At 36.2% G+C, this 26,119-nt stretch overlaps 2 protein-coding genes and 1 pseudogene across 2 annotated transcripts in view; 2 read left to right on the forward strand and 1 right to left on the reverse strand.

The window, feature by feature from the left end:
* The window catches only part of MPP4 (MAGUK p55 scaffold protein 4), a 38,197-nt gene extending 33,783 nt beyond the window's left edge, over positions 1 to 4,414 (forward strand). Inside the window, exons 18-21 of the mRNA XM_069468700.1 lie at positions 594 to 687; positions 1,075 to 1,183; positions 2,197 to 2,331; positions 4,136 to 4,414. Coding sequence (XP_069324801.1) covers positions 594 to 687; positions 1,075 to 1,183; positions 2,197 to 2,331; positions 4,136 to 4,327 — 530 coding nt within the window. The 3' untranslated portion in view covers positions 4,328 to 4,414. The remainder of the gene's footprint in view (positions 1 to 593; positions 688 to 1,074; positions 1,184 to 2,196; positions 2,332 to 4,135) is intronic.
* On the reverse strand, positions 3,157 to 3,255 carry LOC138387945 (U6 spliceosomal RNA; annotated as a pseudogene).
* A 1,196-nt stretch (positions 4,415 to 5,610) lies between the features above and the next one.
* On the forward strand, positions 5,611 to 25,179 carry TMEM237 (transmembrane protein 237). Its single transcript, XM_069468714.1, has 13 exons — positions 5,611 to 5,652; positions 7,686 to 7,717; positions 9,080 to 9,084; positions 9,588 to 9,644; positions 11,750 to 11,887; positions 15,531 to 15,651; positions 16,451 to 16,608; positions 19,156 to 19,279; positions 19,583 to 19,774; positions 20,858 to 20,931; positions 21,594 to 21,687; positions 22,512 to 22,633; positions 25,112 to 25,179. Exons 1-13 carry the CDS (start codon positions 5,611 to 5,613, stop codon positions 25,177 to 25,179), a joined length of 1,227 nt encoding a protein of 408 aa, XP_069324815.1.
* Positions 25,180 to 26,119: the final 940 nt, after the last annotated feature.

Here is a 26,119-nt window from a genome sequence, read left to right on the forward strand (position 1 = left end):
AATGTGAGAATCTGATGTAATAGAAAACATTAGTCTAGGCACAGTCAGAACACCTAGGTTCTAATTTCAACTTTACTTTTTATTAGTCTTAATGAATGTGAGCACATTTCTCCAAAAGCTTCTAAGCTTCTAAGTTACTAAACAGTAAAATACAGATAAATAATATTTTACCTGGCTAGGAGTGTTGGGATGAAATGAGATCATGGGAAATGCACTATGCAAATGTTAGATATTGCTGATTTTGCTACCTGGAAGCCTTTAGGCATCTTAGGGTTCACATATAATTCTCTACTGTCTGTTTTGAAGTAATAGCAGGTGTTCTCTTAGACCATTCTTATCCTGGCTTAATACCTAGTACATTCGTTTCCTCACCATGAGGACTCAATAAAGGTTTATAGATTAACTGGTTTTGATACGAGAACTTCTACTTTTTTATCACCAATTCAGGTTCCCTATTTTTGGTTCTAGCATTTTATTTATCTGTTTGTTTATGTATTTGTTTATTTTGATTGGATATCTTTATCTAAATGCATATTGGTAATAAATCAAAACATCTTGAAGACTCTGAAACCTTTAATTCCTTTTTTTCATAGATACTACTCGTTCCAAAAAGAGTTATGAAATGGATGGGTGTGAGTATCACTTTGTGTCAAAGGAAACATTTGAAAGCCTCATATATAGTCACAGGTAAAGTAGAGGTCAGAAGCTAATTTTTACTTCTGGTTGTTTACATTCAAACTAGATTCCCTATTCCTATGTATTGTCCAAAACTCCTGGAGATAATTCTTTTTGTTTCTGAAGAGTTAAGCAAGGAAATGTGCACTGTTATACTAGTATACCAACTTATTTGGTTCAGAAAGGGATATGTAAATTTTAGAGAATTTGAGGAAGTGGATAAATCCTAGATCTCCTTATTTTTTTTTCTTCTACTGAATATCTATTCTTTTTTTTTTTTTTTGTCCTAGCAAAGTCCACATATTTTTATTCAATTCTATTGGAGTTTATTCTCAGGTTGCTACTACTCCTATTTTACCTGTAGAAAGAGTTCTTGTTTTCTTTGTCTCACTCTTGCAGGATGCTGGAGCATGGTGAGTACAAAGGCCACCTGTATGGCACTAGTATGGATGCTGTTCAAGCAGTCCTTGATGAAGGAAAGATCTGTGTCATGGACTTAGAGCCTCAGGTGGGTCCATGGTGGAATGTTTCTCACCTTCCCAGTCATGAATCCATGTCGTCCATCATCCATTTTGTGTACATGCTGTAGTTTATAGTTGAAACATTTTATTCTGTTAGCTTTTTAAGAATAAGACCACTTGTCATGTCTAAGATTTTATTTGAAGCATCAGTTGCCAACATCTGGTTTTTAATTGGTGAAGAAGTCTTGCTTCTTAAATACAAAAGCAGAACTGAGTGGGTGGCCATAAAGAAAAGTTAGAATCTTTCTTGCTTTGACCTTGATCACAAAGGCATTAAGGTAACTTCTTGTGGAGGAAGCAAGATGTGGCTTTACAGAAGGAGATGAGGTTTCTGTGTTGTTGTATCTGTGCCTTTTTCCCTGAGACATTATGTGGAATGGAGCAGAGGTGACCAAGTTAAGGTAAGAACATGCAATCTGTAGGCCTAATTTTTATAATCTTTGTGTGTTCCTTAGTCATTTAAAAATATACTTTGTATGCTGATGAGAATCAGGGGAGAGATTTGTTCTTACGTGAGTCAAAGCTGGGGGTCAGCGTGAAGACGGCAGTAGTATCCAATGTGAGATATCAGCAAGAGGGAAGGGAAATGAGGGTGAAACAGCTTATCCATCTTGAGAGTCTTTGTCTTTGTGATATGAAATCATGTACAGAATCCTCTCAGTAGAAAAGATTCTGTCATATATAAAATCTCACTCAGATAGTAAGATTTCAATAGCTAGTCATAGCTAGTAAGAGAAAGAAGATTTGAACTTAATTTTGATTCCAGAATGCCACCTCTAAACTATTAAAATGTTTGTTTTTTAGAATTAAGGACATAAGACTATACTCTGGCTAAAAATAATTGCTAATTTCTAGTCTTAGAAATTTTAGAACATTCATGTTGACTCAAGGAAGTTAGGACTTCTGTTTTTATTATTTATTTATTTTCACTCTTATTATTCCCCATATCAATAGAGATGGGCAGGGACTTCTGTTTTTAAATGTGCATTTTTCTGTGTAGGATATTCAAGTGGCTCGAACTCATGAGCTAAAGCCCTATGTCATATTTATAAAGCCGTCTACCATGAGTTATATGAAACAATCTCGGAAAAATGCCAAGATTATTACCGACTACTTTGTGGACATGAAGTTCAAGGTAAGATCAAATCAAAAATCACCTTATTGCTTTCAGTGACTTCAAGACTGGGGGCATCCAGGTTGGGCATGGCTGAGGACCTCAGATCTCATCATCCTCCTCCTCCTTCTTCAACCCCCTCCCCAGATGACCCTCAATAAAAATTATTATATTGTTCCACAGGATCCCTGTTGCAGAATATCATTTTTGTTCCTAATGAATAATGCCTTTATGATTTATCCCTTTTACTGGATATTACTTACAGATATCAAAATAAAGTTTAATAAATACTATGATGCTATCCTTATTTTTTGGGCTCTAGCTTAAAAAAAAAACTCAAATCACAGTTTGCAAAGCAACACAGAAATTGGGTGTGTACAAGCCTGATATTTGTATTTTAAACAGATTATTTTTACTTGGAAGTTTACTTTAAAGATGCTATAGTGAGTGTATCTCATCTGTAATATGAGGTATCTCACAAAAATGCTTATTAATTATGATGGTAATAATAGAGGGGCCAAGCCAGGTGGGTTAATCAGTGAACTCATCCTAGAATAGGTGGGATTTTTCCAGTTATATATATACTTTACATTAAGTCTACTTTAAATATTTGGAGTCATAACATTAAAGGTACATAAATCTTAAGTGTACAATGAATTTTTACATTTATATGCACCCAGATCAAGATATTACAGCCACTTATTTTGTGTCTGTGTGTGGGGGGTAAAAAACATAATATAAAACTTACTATCTTCACCATTTTAAGTGTGCAGTTTGGTAGTGTTAAATTTATTCACATTGTTGTGAAACATCTCCAGAATTTCTTCACCTTGCAAAAACTGAAACTAAAACTATAAATGCTTCACAAATTTGTATATCATCCTTGCATGGGGCCATATGAATCTCTGTATCATTCCAATTTTAGTATATGTGCTGCCAAAGCAAGCATGAGGTATCTTTATATTATCTTTTATCTCATTATTTTTAACTTCTTTTTTTTTCAATGACTATGAAAGTCTCATTTTCCAGTTTGCCTTTGGAAGAGTGGAGTCTAAGGATGTATTTTCTGAGTCTTGTGGGCATTTAAAATTGTATTCTCATTTTTTATGGCAGTCTAAACAAATTAACAAAATTGTTTCTGGATCATATGTATGGTCACCTTGTAAAGGAGTACTGCTGCAAGATTTCAGTGCCTGCATTTGTATTTAAGATTGCACTGGTAACAAGTTGTACTATTTTAATTGTCATAGATAAATAAGAAAATAACAGAAATGAATTTAATGTATTAGTGCCAAGTGAAGGCCAAATGACCTTCATTGAGTGAACATTTCATAGTAGTAGAAACAGACAATACTATAGGTGAATTAAGTCATCATGAAGCAAAGGATATGCTCAACTCAGCAGAACCAGGTCGTATCATTCACATGTTCAAAGTGGCCATTTTGTATCTGCAAAATAATGTTATTATCAGATTAATGTTCATTCGAAATCTATGTTTAAGTTTTATTTAAACTAGTAAATTTTCTTTGATTTTATGTTGTGTATGGTTTAAGAGCTTCAAGTGTTTAGATAATAGAGTAAAATAATTTAAGTCCACATGGGGAAGTTGAGGAGAGTAATCTACAAAATATTGACCAGACATTAAGTAAGACTAAAGATTGAAAACTAAGTTCTGTAGTTCAGAAGACCTTTAGTTGACCTAATTGGTTTTATAAATAGCTTCACAATTGAATGTGACAATAAATTGTATATTTTTTTCTGTTTGCCTCATAAAGTCTGTGCTATCCATATTTTTCTTTCTTTCTTATCCATATCTCTTCTGAAGGATGAAGACCTACAAGAAATGGAGGAGTTAGCCCAGAAAATGGAGACTCAGTTTGGCCAATTTTTTGATCATGTGATCGTCAATGACAACTTGCAAGATGCATGTGCCCAATTGTTGTCTGTTATACAGAAGGCTCAGGAAGAGCCTCAGTGGGTACCAGCAACATGGATTTCCTCTGGTACTGAGTCTTAATGAGGCCTTCTGGGTAATGCCGGAGTTTTAACACTGTATCCTTGTTACAGAGATCTGGAATAACAGCTGCAATCTAAAACAGCAGTATTTGACCCATTATAATGCATGCAACTTTAAAAGTGTAGCAGTTTATTAATTAATCTCATTTGAAAAAAACTGTATTGTACAGGTATGTAGTTACGTATTTGACTCTTAGGGAATATCTTTTTCCTTTTCCTCATGTGCAGCAGTGGCAATAATATGAATAATGTTAAATCACTGAGTATGAGAACCTTTCATGAATTTCATATGGTCTTTGTAAGAGTCAGATAAAATGATTTTTCCTAAATAAAATAAGCAGTATTTAATTTCAGAAACTGTATTTTACTTTATGAAACTTTGTTTTACGAAATTTTTTTTTTTTTTTTTTGCAGAAAGTGCCTACTTTACTAACTCAGCAAGAAAGGTTAATATACACATTTCACATCTAACATCAAAACCCACAGAAACTACACTGCCCTCATTATTTACAAATCAGGCTACACGGAAATAATTATTTTTATCAGAGCTGTAACAATTACTAATTTTCCTAAAAGCCCATATCCACATGTATGCCTAAATTCGGAACGGGCAATGGACTAGTCCTAGAGACCTATAAATGAGAAAACCGCAAGATGAGGATGCTATTACAAAGTCTTGTTTCTCTTTCTTCCCCTGGATCTGAGACTTCCAGTCACTCTCCCTGCTCCTGTATCTGTTAATCTTTTGCATCATTCTTTCTCCATATCCACACGGTTCATCCATCCTTTCTATCTCTTTTTAAACTATAAAATAGAGTGTGTGATTCAAAATATTTGTAGTTTTTTTTAAAGTGAAAAAGGTTTATTTCTTACAAAAAAAAAAAACCCACCAAACAAAAACACGAAAATTAAGTCGTTTTTTATGATATTTACGTGAGCTCAGATTTGATTTTATGTTGCGGTTCTTTGAGAAAAAGTTTTCCCAAACTTGATTTACACACTTGTCTAAGAAAGGATAAGAAACTGGAGAAAATGTAAGAATAGCTTATATTAATCCACACCCACTACCAGGCCCGCACGGAATTCCCCAGAGCAACAAATGAGTTTGTCCCTAACCCAGCCACCTAGGAACCTGGGGCCTCGCAGTGCAGAGGCGGGCGGGGACCTGGCCTCGCCAGGCACCGCGAAGGCCCCGCCTCCCGCAGGTCCCGGAGGCAGCGGCGTCACGGGGAGCTAGGCTCGGGCGGGCGGCGGTTGCGCTGAGGGGGCCCCGCAAAGAGCATCATGAGGACCGACTCGGGCCCTCGGCTGGAGGAGGGACCCTTGGTGAGCAGTGAGGGGCGCGTCGGTCACAAGAGGTGGCGAGACAGAGGATGCCCTAAAGCAGCTATCCTCGGGGCGGGCCGACACCAACGAGCTGGGGCTCACTAGGGAAGAGCCCTGATCGTTGGGTGAGCGCATCCACCCCTTTAGCGTTCGCAGGGTTGGACAGAGGTCGGGCGAGGCCGGGACGCGAACTCCCGGAGGAGAGGAGCCGAAAGTTTCCGGGACCTGAGTCCACGTTGCCAAGACAACGCCTCCGTTCTCCGCTGCCCAGGCCCGGCGGGTTCCGATGCTGCCAGCAAGGCCTCTCCTACAGACTCCTACCGGAGGAGACGGTTTTTAGCCACTCAGAAAAGAGATCACTGTTTGCCTGCGGAGACTTTTAATCAAGGCCTTCCCTCACGTCCTCCCTCCCCCCAAACAAATCACTGCAACCACTTAGAAAACCACAGGAAAACAGTGATAGCAGCCCTGCGCGCGCTGGACCTCTGCTACTGGGCGCGTCAGCCCCGAGTCCGAGGCCCCTTTGTTCTGCAGGGCTAGTCTGGAGAGGTCAGGCCAGGTCCTCGCGGACCCCTCGTCCCAAATTCCCCCGGGGGCTGCGGCTGGGAGCTGCCTGGGCGGCGCAGCCCGATGACGCGTTGCGCCTGCGCGCCCGGCCGGGCGGGGCGGGGCGGGGTGTGGCGCCCTGCGCCTGGGGCCGGCGAAAGAGAGAATGGGGAAGAAGCAGGTGGTAAGCGAGTCTTAGTTACTTTTGAGATGTTAGAATCTTTGTCTTCAGTTGAGCTGTCCTACTTTTGAGCGACTTAGGGTTTGGGGCTCTGGATGGGTGAAACGTCATTTTTGCGGGACTTTTGAAATGAGGAGTTATGCGAACTGGGTCCTGTGACAGAACGTGCTTCATAGCATCCTTAGAACAATAGCGCTTTCATGTGACTTTTTTTTCCAGTTGTAATTTTGACTACCGAATGGTATTTAGACAGTGTGCCTTGTCCTAATCTTGTAGCATTTGTATTAATCTAGTGTTTGAACTAAAGGGAACAAACTACGAGAATGTCTAAAATTTCGCCCTTTTGAATCAATGTCTTCTGCAAGCAGCATGAGATACTTGGAACATTAAATTGACTTGTAGACATTTCTGTTAGTATTTTATTTTGAAAGATTCCAGAATGCTTCTTAACTGTAATGCTCTCTGAACTACAAACACGACTTTCTTATGCATATAAAACAGCATTTATAAAGGCTTTCCCGTCTATTCTTTCTGCCCTAAAATCCATTCTTCACGCTATATTCAAGTGATCTTTTAAAAAAGTATTTTACTATGTGGTTTAAAACCTCCATTGCTTTCCCACTGAATTAAAACAAAATCCAAACTCCTCTTAGTCTACGAGGCCCTAGTTAATCTGGCTTTTGCCTGCCTTTCCTTGGTAACTGTGCTGCAGCATTGCTGTCCTTTTACCTGGAACATTTCAAGCCCAGTCTCCCCTAAAGGGCTTTGTATTTGTCTGAAATGTTGCCTCCTACTTTCCTTAACTAAAGTAGATGCCTCATTCTCCCTCATTCATTATCATATATATGAGAAACATATAAGTATACATTTTATCATATGTAATACATATAATTGTACATATTATCTCATATATATTTTCAACATTGTCTTTTAATACTTAACCATTAGGTGTAAGTTCCATGTTGCTTTAATCTCTCTGTTTTGTTGATTAGCGTATCCCTAATGCTTAGTACAAGGTCTGGCCTATAGCTAGAAAGAAACATAGGAAGGAAGGAATTTTATATGAAATTTAGAAATGATAGAACAAATTTAAAATTGCCAACCTGTTTCTCATCAGTACCTCCCAGGTTTCACTGATGAACAGGGTTATCAAAAGATTTGAAGATCCTAGTCTCTTCCATTATATTTTTCTGTCATGTCTGAACAACAGGTTTTTAAAGAATGCTTTTCTGATATTTGAGATATATGAAGTAAAGATGCTCTAGGCTTTTACTTACAAGCAATTTTATTCTTTTTTCCCTCACAGCGTCCTCCACGAACCCTTCCACCTGTACCAAGGTAAAAATTATAGTAATTTCATTATTGAGCTTTAAAAATGTGAAATGAATAAAGTAGAAAAATTGACTAGTACCATTGCAAAATTATGATTCAGAAAATACTTCCTGAAAATCTTAGGAAAAGACTTCCTAAAATTTTAAAGATGAAAAACCTACAGATATAAGAATAAGTTATAATTAAATAATCATTAATTATAGTTATTTATAAGTTTTTTATTTAAAGTTCTATTTAAAAGCCTGAATGTCAACCTAGTAGGATAATAAATCCATTCTGAATGGTTTAGTGTCTTGTTTATCAGAATTCTGATCCTCTTTTGTTTGCTAGAATAGTTTCCTTAGAGTTTAAGCTGACTTTAATCAGTGACAAATAAGAGTTCTTAATCTGCTTAATCTACTTTATTAATAGACAGTAGGGAATATGTATATGTAGGTTCAGAAAATACCGGGGTTATTTTATTGGTGTTATTAAACAGTTTTTTATAATACTTATAAACAATAAGTTTGTAAACTAGCTGATGTGTGAAAGCCAATTTTATTTTAGATTTGTAATTCTTTAAGTCAGTTTTTAGTGTGACAATATAATAGCGTTCTAATTAATAGTTTCTTTTTATTTTCTTTGTCCTGATTAAATTTGGTTGGTGTCATGTGAAGTCCTATTCAAGGTGAGTTAGTTTACTGTTAATGTAAAATTTTCTAAAAATAGTACTTGGTGTTCAAAAATTAGTTTGATTCCTTAGTTTGTTTCTCTTAAAATTGAATCTGAATGCCATAATTTGTAATTCTACAGTATCTTTTTTTACCATAATACTCTCCTTTGATTGCCATTTTTAAATTATGGTTGATGTACAACACTAGATGACCTTACCATTATAGAAGCGCTTCATCTCTGAATAGAGTCACCCAGAATATAACTGTTGGCTAGTTTATAGCTCTGTAGTAGGGACTGCACCTGCCTATCTCTCATTTAGTCAGAATAGGCAAAGTTATGCTACACTAATAACCCCCAAATCTCAGTCACTTAATAACCTTACACAGGGTTATTTTTAATTAGTGCAAAGTCCACTGTGGCAACAATCCAGGACAATTGCCTTCTACTACCTCTTTACTAATGATGTAGTAACTCAGACCACTTCTACCCATAGTTTTGCCATAGCAAGGGAAGAAAAAGTTGGAGGGTTGCTCACTGGCTTTTTCAATGTTTTGGCCCCCAGATGACTCATCACTTCTGCTGACAGCCTATTGGCCAGTAACCAGTCATAAGCCACACCTAAGTGCAAGAGGCCTGGGAAGTATAGGGGATCAGATGAATATTTGTTGCGCCCACTTTCTGTGTCACAGTTTTTTTTTTTTTCTTTTTTTAAAGACAGGGTCTTGCTCTGTCACCCAGGCTGGAGTGTAGTGGCGTCATCATAGCTCACTGCAACCTCACCCACCTGGGCTCAGGCAGTCCTGCCTCTGTATCCCGAGTAGCTGCGACTACAGGTAGCTGTGGCACCACCATGCCTGGCTAATTTTTAAAAATTTTTTGTAGAGATGGGGTCTCACTGTGTTGCACAGGCTGGTCTCCGACTCCTGGCCTCAAGCGATCTTCCTGCCTTGGCCTCCCAAAGCGCTAGGATTATAGGCATAGGCCACCACGCCCAGCCTCTGTGTCACAGTTTCTAACATTACTGACCAGCAGTGCACTACTGGTGACACACTATGGGCTCTCTTTGACCTTGTCAATTTTTTGCCTTCTCCCCTGCTGAATAGAAGTTGGCTAGACCCAGGGAAGAGAGGGAAAGTTCTTCCCTACTAGAAGTTCTCTTCTGACTATTCTCTGCATTGCATTTTAGGCAGCCCTTTCTATTGATGTTTTTTCTGTTTTATAGATGACATTCCACTTAATCGTCCTAAGAAAAAGAAGCCCAGGACAAAAAACACACTAGGTAAGAAGTTATTCTCTGTTGTGTGGGATCACAAGTTTTCCCAGGACCTCAGGCATGATAAACATCACAGATCAGGGAAAGGCAAGGCCCCACCAGCTTCACATCACGGCTTTGTTGAGGAGAGTTAAGGCCAGTTTGAAGCAGTGGGCAGCCTGAGGAGAATCTAGAAGCATTCATAGAATAAAAGGTTGCGCCACCTAGCTCTTACTTAAGCAGTATTTTTGGACCCTTTGAGGTCTTTTATCCCATAAGTTGTTTTAAGCTATGATTGGTTACAGACCCTTGAACAAGTTACTGGATTTAGAGACACAGAGTTCTTAAATCCCCCATATCAGTCAGAAAATACCTATATTAGAGCATGAGTCTGAAGACAAGGCCACATCATCATTGAAGTACTAAAACTCCAATGATGACAGATACTATGAACTTCTTTTGGCCCTAGTTATCCACTAATAATTTGGGTGTTGTATCAGTAACTCAGACTCAATACATCCAGAATCCATCATCACCTTCAACAGTAAATCAATTTTTACTTCTCATGATTTTCTGTTAATAGAGCCTGCCATTTTCCCAGCACTCAGGCTTGAAACCTCAAAGTTACCTTTAACTGATCCTTTATAACTTCACACTTTACTTGTGACCTCACACAATCCTAAAAGGTTTCTGTGGTTGGTGCTAGTATTTTTGTTTTTGTTTTTACATAAAAGGAATCATATTGTATATGTACTCTTTATTCCTTAATACACAGAGTTTTGTGTTCTTAAACAGTGACTTCATAATGTTAACACGATGAGAATGTACCATAATCACTGATCTGTTGTTCATTTGAGTTATTTCAAACTTTTTACTCTAAATAATGTTACAGTTCTTTTGCATAAAAAAGTGGGTGGTAAGAAAGAAGAGGTATTTCTGTATAACGGATTGCTAGCAGTGGAATTACTACATAAAGGACACGTGCACATGGATATGATAGATTCTGCGAAATTGTCTTCAAGAAAGCTTTAGTTATTTTCTCACCACCAATGGAGTTTCAGAGTGTCACATTCTCTAAATCCTTAACATCAGACAATGTCAGTCTTTTAATTTTTTTTGTTCATTTACTAATCAAAAAGTAGCTGATTTTAGTTCACATTTCTGTAAATACTAGTGAGGTTAAGCATTTTTTCATTTGTTTATTAATATATTTGTATTTCGGCCGGGCGCGGTGGCTCATGCCTGTAATCCTAGCACTCTGGGAGGCTGGGGTGGGTGGATCGCTCGAGGTCAGGAGTTCGAGACCAGCCTGAGCAAGAGCGAGACCCCCGTCTCTACTAAAAATAGAAAGAAATTATCTGGCCAACTAAAAATATATATATATAAAAAAATTAGCTGGGCATGGTGGCACATTCCTGTAGTCCCAGCTACTCGGGAGGCTGAGGCAGTAGGATCACTTAAGCCCAGGAGTTTGAGGTTGCTGTGAGCTAGGCTGACACCACGGCACTCACTCTAGCCCGGGCAACAAAGCAAGACTCTGTCTCACACACACACAAAATAACATATATATATATTTCTATTTCTTTTTTTTTGTGAAAAAGACAGGTAAAATTCAAATCTGCCAAAACGTGTTGAAATTCTTTAGTATGATTTCATAAGAGAAGAGGTTGAAATGAATGAGTCAATGAATAGATTTATAACTCCAATTATCCATGATGACTTTGTCATGCATTAATTTATTAATGAAGGACTAAACTATATAGAGACTGATAAAAAATTTTAAGGCAGTAGACAAGTAAGAGAGTTCTCTATGGTTTCAGTTTTTACTGTTTTCACATTTTTGAAAGTTCTAGATGTTCTGAGGCAATTTCTCCTCCTCCCACCTTTTGCTTTTCTTTCTAGCTCCCCCCATTTTTTTCCTCAGCCTTTCTTATTCCCTCATTTATTTCTTTTCAGTTTAAAGCCCAGAGTTATAGGTGAGGAGGGAAGAAATCAAGATTTGCAGCACAAATTAGTTCTGAAAGAGAAGGAGTTATTATACAGGAAACATTCTAGTCACCTTTTCCCCCATCTTTTTAAGATTCAGTCTCTGCTCAAGTTATCCCATTGTTTTCTATTCTGTTTTTCTGTAGCTAGTGCTTCTTTGGAAGGCCTTGCTCAGACTGCTGTTCTTAGGCCATCTGAAGGTAGTGAGCCCCCAACTGAAGAACTCAAAGAGCATCTAGAGGCTCCTGTTCAAAGGAGACAGAAGAAGACAAGGCTACCTCTTGGTACGTGAAGAAACCAAGGTTAGGTTGTGATAGCAGTTGTGATTTTGGGGATATGATAAAAACTTGTCTGCTCCAATTTTTTCCCATGCATATCCCATGGATGGTTTCTTGCTTTCTTGCTTAAAATGTATACCACTAGAGTAACTCCAGTGGCTTAAGTCAAGAATATTTTACAGGACTCTTTTGATCATATGTGTATAGATTATGAGAGCAGGGGTACAAATTCAGTACTAAATCAGAAAGTTCAGATCTCAGTGCATATAAAAATTTAGTAAATGATGAAATGGACATTTTAGATTAAATGGGGAATGGATAGATTCTGTATTAACAATAATATAATGAAACGATAGCCAACATTTTTTGAGTCTTTCTATGTCCCAGGCATTGTTCACAGGTAAACAAAACACTATGCTATTTTTTTGGCCTATAAAATTGACAGTTTTTTTCAAATTATAAAATCCATTATTGCTGGGAAATGGGTACATTCATGCACTGCTGATAGAAGCATAAATTATACAGCCTGTCCAGATTTCTAGGAATAGAAGTAACTTTAATAACTATAGTATTAAAGGGTGTTAATGGCAACATTATTTATAAGAGTAGCATTTAGTAATAACCCAAATATCTAACAATGTGATACTGACTAAATAAATCATTTTTTATCCAATAAATGGAAACCAAGTTACCAGTTAAAAGGATTGTTAAAGTGAAATAGTGCCATAGAAAACCATCAGTAATGTGTTGTTAAATCAGAAACAAAGATTATAAAATAATATGTATTAGAGGATCGTATTTTTAAAATACATATTTTATTAATTTCCTAGGGCTGCCATAACAAATTACTACAAAGTGGGTGACTTAAAATAACAGAAATTTATTTTTTCATAGTTCTGAAGGAATGAAGTCCAAAGTCTCTAGGAAAGAATCGTTCCTTGCCTCTGCTAGCTTCTTTGGTTATTGATAATCCTTGGTGTTCTTTGGCTTGTGGTAGCCTAATGCCAATCTCTTCCTCCGTCTTCATATTTTTCCCTGTGTGTCTGTTTCCAAATTTCCCTTTTATAAGTACACCAGTCATTGGATTTAGGGCCCATCTTAATCCAGGATGACCTCATCTTAACTTGATTACACCTGCAAAAACTCTGTTTCCAAATAAAGTTACAGATACTGGGAGTTAGGATTTGAACATATTTTTTTTTTCCTGGAGCACAGTTCAACCTAGACCATAAGTATATATACACATATACATAGTAAAAAGAATGGAAAGATATAGCAGAATTAACAGTGGTACGGTTTTTAGAAGGAAGGGTGATTTTTATTTTCTTACTTCATTTATATTTTACTAATTTTTATATATTAAGCATGTATGATTTTTATAATAATTAGGAAAGAAAGGGTTTTGTTAGAATAAAACAAAGGGAAGGAACAAAGATTGGGAGATTAGCACTCCTCTATTAACATCAGCCTCTATGAATAATTTATTACAAATTAGTTTTCTTGATTAATTACTTGCCCTTCTAGAAAACAGCAGGTCCTGAATCAGATGGAAGAATTACCAGAGCAAAAAGGCAGAAACTAGAAATGTCAGGAGAATGGAATATAGTTTGAGGAAGCAAGTTCAAGTGAGATACCACAGTACCTGGGGGCATTGAGTATCTGTGAGGAGAAGGAGGGGCAGAAGAGTGCAGAAGAAGAAAAAAGAGACAGAAATAATGCTCAGACTAGCTTTACTTACTCTATTTCATTTGTGGCAATGAATATAGATTAATTAAAAACTACCTTTTTGGAATGCTTATACAGTGTTGGTGGGAATGTAAATTAGTACAACCTCTATGGAAAACAGTATAGAGATCTCTCAAAGAACTAAAAATAGAACTACCATTAGATCCAGCAATCCCACTACTAGGTATATACCCAAAAGAAAATGACTTATTGTATCAGAAAGATACCTGTACTTGTATGTTTATTGCAGGGCTGTTTACAGTCACAAAGATTTGGAATCAACCTAAGTGTCCATCAATGGATGAATAAAGAAAATATGGCATATACATACAATGGAATACTATTCAGCTATGAGAAAAAGAATGAAATCATGTCTTTTGCAGCAACATGGATGGAACTGGAGGTTATTATCTTAAGTGAAACACCTCAGAAAGTCAAATACTGCATGTTTTCACTTTTAAGTGGAAACTAAATAATGTGTACATATGGACATACAGTGTGGAATAATAGACACTGGAGACTCAGAAGGATGAGGGGGGAGAGGCATGAGAAATTATAATAATGGGTTCAATGTACATTATTTGGGTGATAGTTACGCTAAAAGCACAGACTTTATACCACTTCACCACTACACTATATATCCATGTAACAAAACTGCACTTGTACCCCTTAAAATTATACAAATAAAATTAAAAAAAAGAGAAAGACTATCCTTTTAGTAATTTAGTTAGGGTATAAATTTAAAAATCAAGATAGATACCAATACCTAGTTTTATAATTTGTGAAAAATGTCTTTACAGAAATGACTTGACTTTTTTTTTAGAAAATTCAGGACCCAACCAAGTTTTGGACCAAAAAAGACCTGTCACTGCCATTTCATAATACACCAAGCCTTGCAGGTTCAGCTTTCTAAATTTCTGGATTTTAAAATTTTGTTTTGAGTTTTATTTTGTTCAGGGTGACCATGGTAGGCTTTACTGCTTGCATTATATTTCCAGTCCAGGCTGTAAGTATTTTATTGAAATAGAATTCTAGAGACTTGAGGGCATTCTGGGGAGCCAGTATTTCCAGGTAGGAAGAGTTGCTAGTGGGTTACAAGGCTCCATTGACACATTTAAACTTAATACCTACCCTGGGTGCAGAAAAGAGTTAACATGGCAGGCCTGAGATTGTTATCCTTAGAAAGGCCTGCTTACAAGTTTGGCACTTGACTGGTGTCTGGACACTTGACGGAAAGCAGCTCCCTGTACTGTTATAAAACTTTCCCTAAGTTATAAAGTGGCAATATGATTTTTGCTGGACACCTGCTTCCCTTCTGGGAATCTGGAATTTTGGTATGTGCTAGCCCTAAATGACTCTACCCCCCAGTGAAAACCTTGGGCTCTGCATCTCTAATGAGCTTCCCTGGTAGAACATATGTCATATGTTGTCCCAACTCATTGCTGAAGGATTAGTGCATCCTCTCTGACTCCACTGATAGAGGACTCTTGGAAGCTTGTACCTGGTTTCCTTTGGATTTTGTTCCACGTGCTTTTGCTGATTTTGCTTTATATCCATTTGCTATAGTAAACTGTAACTGTGAACGTAATGATTTCTGAGTCCTGTGAGCCCTTCTAGCAAATCACTGAACCTGGTGGTAATCCTGGGGATCTTTAACACACTCTGGGTGTTGGATTACTTAATTCTTTTTCTTATTGTTTGGCATTGTAATTTCACATTTTATGTTGAAAGTTTAGAGGTGTACAATTTTTAAAATTTGTGAGATAGTGAAAAAAAATTTGCCCAGTTAAAATTCTTTTTTTTTATTCATATCAATAGAGATGGGCACCAGTTAAAATTCTTAAAGTTCTCTTGTCTTGCAAAAGTCTGGTACATTACTTTTTATGTTTTAGTCATTTGAAAACTTAATTTATTTTATTTTCAGAATTGGAGACTTCTTTCACCCAAAAGAAGACGTCTAGTCCATCTTTATTACGAAATGAAAATGGTATTGATGTGGAGCCAGGTGAGGAGGCAGTTATTCAAAAACCTCGAAGAAAGACAAAGTAAGAGTTTATTTATCCTTCTAAATATTCTCCAGGGTTACTGATACTTTATTTGAAGCTCCCAAACAGTAGCTTTTCATTTTTATTGAATACTCTATACTATATATATATAGTATAGCTATATATAGTATATTATACATAGCTTTATATCTCTAGGATAAGTAGTTTTACAAAATATTAGGTTAACTAATGATAAATTTGAAAAGAATGAACCACTGAAAAAATAAAAAGTTAATATTGTACTTAAATAAAAAATCTTAGCTATGTCTAAAAAAAGAAGAACACAAACAGAAGATTTTATATAAGTCACAAAAAAATTAGATATTAAGGATATTAAAAATCAAAGATAATAAAATAGAATATTATTTGTTTTCTCATGTTAATATGTTTACATTATGATTATTTCAGCAATAGGTAAAACTGTCTATTTTAGCATAGGAAATTAAGATAAAATGAATGACATACTTTAAAGAAGTACAATGAAAGTTGTATAACACTATTGTTTGTATTTGAAAGTGACCCTACCAAATAGTGTCTATATAAAATCATGTAATTTTAAGTTTGTAAAGAACCTTACAGATCTAGTTTAGTCACTTCATTTTCCAGATGAGAAAACTGAGACCCACAGAAATATAGGCAACTTGCTGCACATACCTGTTAATAACAGATTCATTTGAGTAAAAACCAAATTTCTTGACTATATTCAGGACTCTTTCCATTGTATTTGTAGGTAGTTCCTTATGTGGGCCTGTAAAAATTCAATAATCATCCATTTCTCTTATACATTCCCTTATTATAGGAAAACTAAGCCAGCAGAATTACAGTATGCCAATGAGCTAGGAATAGAAGATGAAGACATAATTACTGATGAGCAAACTACTCCAGAACAACAGTCTATATTCACTGCACCCACCGGCACCAGCCATCCTGTAGGCAAAGTATTTGTGGAAAAAAGCCGTAAGTACTGGAACATGAGCTCTTTAAAAATTGCACAAGGATAACCTTTGACCTGGTAATTATATTTCTAGAAATCTGATTTAAGGAAATAAGCACAAATATGGACAAACATTTATACACAAAGCTAATCATCACACTATTATTCATGAAAGTGAGAAACTGGAAACAACCTAAATGTAAAATAGGAGGTGAACGATTTCAGTAAATTTTGGCGTATCTATTTAATAAAATATTCTGTACCATTAAGACTAACTTTTAGGGGCAATTTTTTATTTCATGGAAAGATTCTAATGAAAAATAAGCATACACACAGGGTTTGATCACAACTACAGAAGAATGCATAGGACAAAAGACTTGAAGGAAGTGGTCTAAATATTAATGCTGGTTGTTTCTGGGTTATGAGATTATGGGTATTTTTTAAAAATCTTCTTCCACCCCCACCTGTTTCTTTCTTTCTTTTTTTTTTTTTTTTTTGAGACAGAGTCTCACTCTGTCACCCAGGCTCGAGTGCCGTGGTGTCAGCCTAGCTCACAGCAGCCTCAAACTCCTGGGCTCAAGCAATCCTCCTGCCTCAGCCTCCAGAGTAGCTGGGACTACAGGCGCGTTCCACCACATCTGGCTAATTTTTTCTATTTTTAGTAGAGATGGGTCTCGCTTTTGGGCTCAGGCTGGTCTCAAACTCCTGAGCTCAAGTGATCCTCCCACCTCAGCCTCCCAGAGTGCTAGGATTATATGCATGAGCCACTGCACTTGGCCTCCATCTGTTTCTTTAAACTGTGTTGTAGTTTACCAGTTTTCTGCAATTGGTAGTGGTTGTGTTGGTGGGGCAGGTAATGATATAAATTATATAAGTAACAATAAATGAGAGAAAATTCATGATGGTACTACTGTATTAAATAAGAAATACAATATAATAGCTGTATATTCTTTTGGAAAATAATTCTGATATTGTATAACATGTATTGGTTATAAGACTGGGTTTGCAATGTATTTTAGCTCAGGCTGCTATAACAAAATACCATGGACTGGGTAGCGTAAACAACAGACATTTATTTCTCATAGTTCCTGAAGGTGGGAAGTCCAAGACTAGGTACCGACAGATTGGCTTCTTGGTGAGGGCCCCTTCCTGCCTTGCAGATGGCTCCCTGCTCATTGTGTCCTCGCGTGACAGAGAATTCTGATGTCTCTTCCTCTTTTTAAAAGGATGCTAATCTCATCATGGGAGCCTCACCCTCATGACCTCATCTAAACCTAATTACCTGCCAATGATCCCACCTACAAATACCATCACCTTGGGGGTTAGGGCTTCAACATACGAATCTTGGGGGGACACATTCAGTCTATAACACAGTATTTAAGAAAAACCTACCCAAAGCATGATCGTGATCATATACTACTCCCATAGATTCGCTATGGATATACTGCCTAAACTACTCATCTGAAACATAAAGGTTAGTCCTTAAAATTTACAATTTTGATTTTGTGTAAATTGTTTTCGAACTCTGATTTCATAAGATCCCATCTAAGGGATCTTGGAGTTCTTGGCCAATGAGAAACCTGTGGCTGGAGAGGCTAACTCACCCAGTTTCTTATAGTTGGTTAGTGTAGAAGTAGTACTTAAACTGAGGTTTCATTACTTCTAGTCAAGTGCTTTTACTGGTATACCATGTGGCCATTTAATTTACTCCAGTCTATTTTTAAGCAATATCACTCAATCCTCATTTTTATTCTTGCCTCCCTTAGCATAGAAACTTCCCTACTAGAGTGACCATAAAAGGTACCAGTGGTTCTGCTGTCTGCCCAGAAGTTGTCTTTTCTTAGGGAAAATTAACTGTCACACCCTTGCCTTCATCCTCCAAAACACCTGAGAACTGGGTTTCGTGAAGGTAATTAAAATGGGACCTTTCCTGCTTTCTAAGGTCCACTTGTGTATTACTAGATTATACAAGAAGGAGCCTGCTCGTCAGCAGGATAGAGCCCTGCTCATGCACTATTGCAGTGCTGACACTTGGACTGATAGTTTTCATAGGAATCTTCTAGAGAGAAATTTATAAAACAACCCATTTCTTTTCTGTCATTTCAGAAAGCCAGGCTACACACCCTGACATCTTTTACTAAGGAAGTTAAAGTAGTTTTCAAGTATTGACTTACCCCAATAGTATAGGCATTTAAGCCTTAATACTTCTGGAGTCTCTAAAGTAGGATTTTGCAGAGGATGTCATGTTAAACGTTTCCAGACTTTATTCTGAGTTGAAAGTTCATTATTATATTTCATTAAATATAATTGATTTCTAAAATTGTTACTTAACATTCATTTTGGGTTGAGAAGAAAGTACAGTGCCATTGCTAATTTTTCCTATAGATGAAAAAATAGTATGTTTAAGCAACCAAAAGAAAAGCGCCCTCTGAAATAGGTACTGAGTCAAGGAGAATTTTTAGATAGAAAAACACGAAAATTTCAGTCTTAGTCTGAGGTTTCTTGAGTATGGAATAATGAAAAAAGGTTCTCTTTTCTAGTTATTAGTAATTGTGTTAATACGTTCTTAGGGCGATTCCAAGCTGCTGATCGTTCAGAGTTGATAAAGACCACAGAAAACATAGATGTGTCAATGGACATGAAGCCTTCCTGGACCACCAGAGACGTGGCACTTTCAGTGCACCGGGCCTTCAGGTGACTACTGTTGTTGGACTTTGCTTAAAACAAATGTTACATGGGTTCCATAATTTAAAAAAAAAGTCTTGGCTGTTCAATACTGCTAACAAAACTGACAACTTAAAATGGTAGGTAGGTATATTTTTTAAACATTCCATTGGAATTAAGTGATCTGTCTATTAGTGTAAGTAAAAAGAAAAAGCTTATTTTTACTTTTCATGAAATATTGAATTTTATTCTTACATGTGAAGAGATTTAAAAAATACTTTAGCTTTTTACTTCAGTAATTGATATATAATAATTAACCCTTTTTCCATTCAGGATGATTGGTCTCTTTTCTCATGGATTCTTGGCTGGCTGTGCTGTGTGGAATATTGTTGTGATATATGTTTTAGCAGGAGATCAGCTATCTAACCTCTCAAACCTTCTACAACAATACAAGACCCTAGCGTATCCATTCCAGAGTCTTCTCTACTTGCTTTTGTCTCTAAGTACAATTTCAGCTTTTGACAGGTAATATTGTTGTGATTGCAGATCCCTCTAACAAAATGTTGAGCCAAATGTGTCACTGGCTGTGATAGTTTTCAAAATAGATTTGTAGATATTAATATTACTTTAACATTTTTAAAGCCAGTCTATTTCTGTTCTTTTTTGGGGGGATAGAACTACCGTGAACAAAATATCAACAAAAGTCTTAACCCATTCCAGCATCAACTCATAAGTCCAAAATTTCATCCAAATATAATCAACTGAAAAAGCCCCAGATATCATCTTCAAAATCAATTAAATCAGGTATAGGTAAGACTCGGGGCATTGTATTAGTTTTCTAGGGCTGCTGTAACAAAGTACCACACACTGGCTGGCATAAAACAACAGAAATTTATTCTTTCACAGTTCTGGAGGCTAGTAGCCGGAAATCAAGATGTGGCCAAGGTTGGTTTCTTTTTGGAGGTCTCTGAGGGAAAGTCTGTTCCATGCCCCTCCCCTCGCTTCCAGTGATTGCTGGCAGTCCTTGGCATTCTTTGTCTTCTAGATGCATCACTCCAGTATCTGCCTCTGTCATCACATGGCTCTCTTCCCTGTGTATCTTGTGTCTGTGTCTCTTCTTTTCTTATAAGGACACCAGTCATATTGGATTAGGGTTCATCCTAATGACCCTACCTTTATAACATCTGCAAAGACCTTGTTTCCAAATAAGGTCACATTCACAAGTACCAGGGGTTAGGAGTTCAACATATCTTTTTGGGAACATAATTCAGCCCATTTAAACACCTAGTTATAGCTCAATGATATGGGTAATAGAAAGAGTTAGAAGCTAATGAAATTTTGCAGATCAAGTTTAATTTGTTTCTTCAGGATGTCTTAACTCTATAGGAATGTTGCCTAAATTAGTCTTCTAGTTAGATGTTTTATGTGGCTTTTGTGAATAAGATATTTTTCATTGGTAGTAAGTATAACCTGTAGCTACTTAAAGCCTAGTAATAAACAGTGTATGTGGTAGCATTAGAATAGAGAAGGAAAAAACTATAGTCGAGAAAGTAAAGTTTTGACAAAAAGTTTACAATTGCTCTGTGACAAGACATTTATATTTTCTAGGATTGACTTTGCTAAAACATCAGTAGCAATCCGAAATTTTTTTGCCCTGGATCCAACAGCTTTAGCATCTTTCTGTGAGTAAATACTTTAATTTGATAACTATGTAATACTTGAGTTAAACTGTAATTTTGAACAGGAAAAATGTAATTTTATTTTTTAAAGAGTTTTATATTATTGCTCCTTTTAAACATTGCATATAGATGTTCAGTGAATTTATAATTAAAACATGGTAGGCATATTTTAATAGAATTATTTTTCAGTAGAGGTTCATTAAATAACTTTTAAAAGTTTCATTTGTTGCTTTATATTACTTAATTTTTAACTTTTATATATTCTACTTGACATTAAACAGATTGAGCTGGAATGGCCTTTTAGTAACAAACATTTTTATATCTTTCTGATAATTTTGGTAATTTGATAATTTTTATTCTAAGTTATGAGAATATTAACAAAATTGGTTTTAGAACTTTGAGCAAGTCATTTAATTTTTTAAAAGATCTTATAGGTTCTTGTCAGTTCTAATGATGAAATAGTGAGCATCTCAAAAGGTCCCTCTGCACCTGTGTTCTCAAAAAATGATATAAGGATATTAACCATATTGAAATTGGTCAAATGAATTTTTTTACATCATCATTCACCAAAGTAACAGATTATTTTTGACTTTAAAGTAATCTATAAATTCAAAACAAACCAGGTTGTTAAAAACTACTAGTAATTTCATTTGTCTTTTTCTCAGTGTACTTTACTGCTCTTATACTATCTCTGAGTCAACAAATGACAAGTGACAGAATCCACCTTTACACACCTTCTTCTGTTAATGGTAGCCTCTGGTAAGAATTCATGATGACATTAGCAATTGTTAATGGTAACAGCAGCAATGGGAATGATGGTACTTTTCTTATTCTTCCTCTCTTTTTCATGTTTTCATCTATAAATAATAATGAAGGCCCTGTTTTTGTTTCTAAAACTATGGCAAGAAAATAACCACTCTTTTGGTTAACAGATTAACTATAGTTATATGTATCTGCATTTTTAATGAAATGTCTTCTTTTTAAAAATCTGTTTTAGTTTTTCAAGTTACGGCTTTAAAATAAGTCATCACACAGTGGACTGGGGGAACTTTGCATCCTTACCTCCCATCAGGGAGCCTATACGCCAAAGCAGTGAGGGGAGCATGCAGTGGGGATAGATTCAGAAAACCAAGCAATGCTACAAAGAGCAGACTAGGGAGAGCCAGGATCTGCAGATGGGTGGCCAGCCATGAAGCTGACAGAACGGCTGAGATTCCAGTTCATAAAACTGAGAGGGGCAGTCTTTTTTGAGGGGGTGGCTAGGGGTAAAGAGAGAAAGGAAAGATACTTCATAGATGAGTAATGTCATGGTAGTTGGAAGGGAAACTTTTAGAAAATTTTCTTGGGAATGATAACTTTCCATTTATATTAATGTATAGAGCAGATCTGTTTAGAGTTCCAGTAACCTTTGATCTCATGATATGTATGGTGTATTTTATAGGGAAATTATATTTTTTTCATGACTTATTTGTTATTTGTGTAGGAGAGGACTGTTGTTTTTTATTAAAGTTGATAAAATAGGTACATTTGCATATATGAACCAAAAATGAAGACATTTCTAATGAGCATTTCTACATCTTTAGGGCAGCAGGAATTGAGGAACAGATTCTTCAGCCATGGATTGTGGTGAATCTGGTCGTGGCTCTTCTGGTTGGATTGTCTTGGCTTTTTTTGTCTTATAGACCAGGCATGGATCTTAGTGAAGGTATTAAAGAAAAAATAGTATAAAAATATCCTGAAATCTTTTATAATGATTTTACAAATGTTCTTTTAATGTGGATAGCATATGATATTCCAATAACAAATACATATTTAAATTAATATGATATAAGAAGAATGGAAAGGCTGGGTATGGTGGCTCATGCCTGTAATCCTAGCACTCTGGGAGGCCGAGGCAGGAGGATTGCTTAAGACCAGGAGTGCAAGACCTGCCTGAGCAAGAAGAGCAAGACCTGTCTTTATAAAAAATAGAAAAATTAGTTGGGTGTGGTGGCCCGTGCCTATAGTCCCAGCTACCCAGGAGGCTGAGGCAGAAGGATTGCTTGAGCCCAGGAGTTGGAGCTTACAGTGAGCTATGATGACGCCACTGCACTCTAGCCCAGGCGACAGAGCAAGACCTTGTCTCAACAGCAACAACAACAACAAAAAAAAACCCCAAAACAACAACAACAAAACAGAAAACAAGAAAGAAGAATGGAAATGAAGTGTATAATGAGAAGCAGGAGGAGTACCTAGGAGAGCTGGAGTCTGAAAGTACTTAATGCGGGGCTTCTGTGGTCCTTGTGCATAATTGGGGAATATTTCTTCTCTTGGAACCCTTCAAGTAATTTATGGAAAGTCTTTGCTCTTCACTTTTCTAAGTCTCCTTCTGATGAAAGCATCTCTTAAATTGAAATACATCATACTTCATCTATGTAGGCTCTCAGACACATATTCAAGTGAATTATTCTTACCTCTTCCTCTGGTTGGCACAAATCCTTAACCCTTCATTACTAAACAAAGTGTTTAGTAATCTTACCTTTAACGTGCTCAATGTGCAGTGAGATTCACTAATCTCTGGTCCTTACACCCCTTTTGGAACACCTGAAAAAGAAGAATCATATCAGCAAACTGCTAATCCTTTAGCACTACTTTAGGAACTGCTCAGTATTTGTATTATAAATTACATTTCCTTGACAGTTCCACAATTTCATTCTTGAAATTTTTTTTAACTACTATACAAATGAGGATCTTGAATGTCTTTTATGGATATTTTCTGGACTTTGGCTATTATAATATTTTTGATCAACTAATTATAACCAGTCTGTCTCAGAAGTCTTAGAATGGAGAATCTTCCCAACATTTCCATTTATAAAAACTATGACAGGCTGGGCAGGGTGGCTCACGCCTGTAAGCCTAGCACTCTGGGAGGCCAAGGCAGGAGGATCGCTCGAGGTCAGGAGTTCGAGACCAGCCTGAGCAAGAGCGAGACCCCATCTCTACTAAAAATAGAAAGAAATTATATGGACAGCTAAAAATATATATAGAAAAATTAGCCAGGTATGGTGGCGCATGCCTGTGGTCCCAGCTACTCGGGAGGCTGAGGCAGGAGAATTGCTTGAGCGCAGGAGTTTGAGGTTGCTGTGAGCTAGGCTGACGCCAAGGCACTCTAGCCTGGGCAACAGAGTGAGACTCTGTCTCAAAAAAAAAAAATTAAAAAATTAAAAACTATGACAAAGAATATAATTTTCTCGTGTATTTCCCTTCATGAGTGTACCATTTTGCATTGTAATTCTCTTGTTGTTCCACTGAATATTGTGTTGCTTCATTCCTTTTGATACATTTAAACTATTTAAAAAAATCTTCTTAGGCTTTATGTGTTTTACTTTTTTTCTTTCACTTGGTATAGTTTTTGGTTATTCAGAGAATTTTTCATCTAATTCTTAGGGGACTTTATTTTACTAGATTCTTAAGGTTTTCTTTTTCTATATTTATTGGCATTTTAATAAATTACATATCTATGCTAAGTAAAGTTTAAATGTAGAATATCAACTAATGACATTCTGTACTATGGTTGAGATCAAAGCTACATTCAGGTGGGTTGTGCAGTATTCAGTCTAAATCACACAGTGTGTTACTTAGTAAATATACCCAGAATCCTGCTCTCTTTTCAGGCCATGGGAGTCACATGACATGTGGATTAAAAAAGTAAATATAAAATGGGGATGATAATACCTAGCTTATTGGATTGCTTTGGTGATTAAATGGGATAACACATTTAAAATATCCTGGCATACACCTGTTTTTAGTCCCAAGTCCTTCCTCTGTATTTGTCCTCTACATTTTAAATTATCTGACCACTGTAGAATTAGACCTTTTAGCTGCTTAATGATCCTGGATTCTCTAAGTAACTCAAATTTCCTGGTAAGATTTTCTTATATTGTCTCCATTATATATGTTTTATTTTTTCTGGGGTTCATAGTACATTTAAAACTTGAACATTTTAAAATATAAAACTTGTGCATTTGTTATTAACTCACCTTGTAAATCATATTTCACTATCAAGAATTCTTATTTGTACTTGAGAGCCTTCTACTACCATATATTATGTCAGTATCTCAAAAGACTGTTTATTAGTAAGCTATAAAACTCTTTTTGGAGCTCTAGGAAACCTTTTTAAGTACATGTTCATTTTCTTCTCCAGAGTTAATGTTCTCTTCTGATGTGGAAGAATATCCTGATAAAGATAAAGCAATCAAAGCCTCTTCATAATGCCAACTCACCTTCAGAGGAATAATGACCCAGTATTTTTCCCATTTTTGTTTTTAAATATATTTTTATAAGATGTGTATATGTATATTTGTAATAGATTTTTTGATTACATAATACTGAAACATTTCTCAAGATTATGTAAAATGTTAAAATTGTATCTGCTATTTATACCCAAACATTAATTTCTATAGCATTATCATCTTAATGACAAAGGAGATGATGAGCTAGAAACCAGCAGGTGAAAGTGTTTATTTCCTTTTTTCTCAAATTAGTTGTATTTATATTCATTATATTAAAAAGCACTAATTCAGAAAAAGCCATATCTTTAGTGTTATAAAATATTTATCAGGTTTCAACATAAATTTAGAGAATAAGGTAGAAGGGAAAAAAGGCCTTCATTATTTATTTTTGATGTCTCCTTACTGAATAAATTGAAATATGAAATTTGTCTTTTCTGAAACTGTCTTAGTGTATTGTGTATCATGCAGCAATTATATGTAATTTAGCTTTAGAGATGCTTTATATCATGGCCAATAAAAAGGAAATATAGCTTTTTGTTTGAAAAGTTTTATAACCTGAAAAGTTACTTCTCTTTAAAATCTATACCAGTGGTTCCCATATCTGATTGCACATCAGAATCATGTAGGGCAGTGGTCTCCAACCTTTTTGGCACCAGAGACTCGTTTCATGGAAGACAATTTTTCCACAGACTGGAGGTGAGAGATGGTTTGGGGATGATTCAAGTGAATTATATTTATTGTACAGTCAGACCTCTCTGCTAATGATAATCTGTATTTGCAGCTGCTCCCCAGTGCTAGCATCACTACCTCAGCTCTACCTCAGATCATCAGGCATTAGATTCTCATAAGGAGTACACAACCTAGATCCCTCACATGCACAGTTTATAGTAGGGTTCATGCTCCTGTGAGAATCTAACGCT

Source organism: Eulemur rufifrons, chromosome 1 (genome assembly GCF_041146395.1).
Source record: "Eulemur rufifrons isolate Redbay chromosome 1, OSU_ERuf_1, whole genome shotgun sequence".
Lineage (NCBI taxonomy): Eukaryota > Metazoa > Chordata > Mammalia > Primates > Lemuridae > Eulemur > Eulemur rufifrons.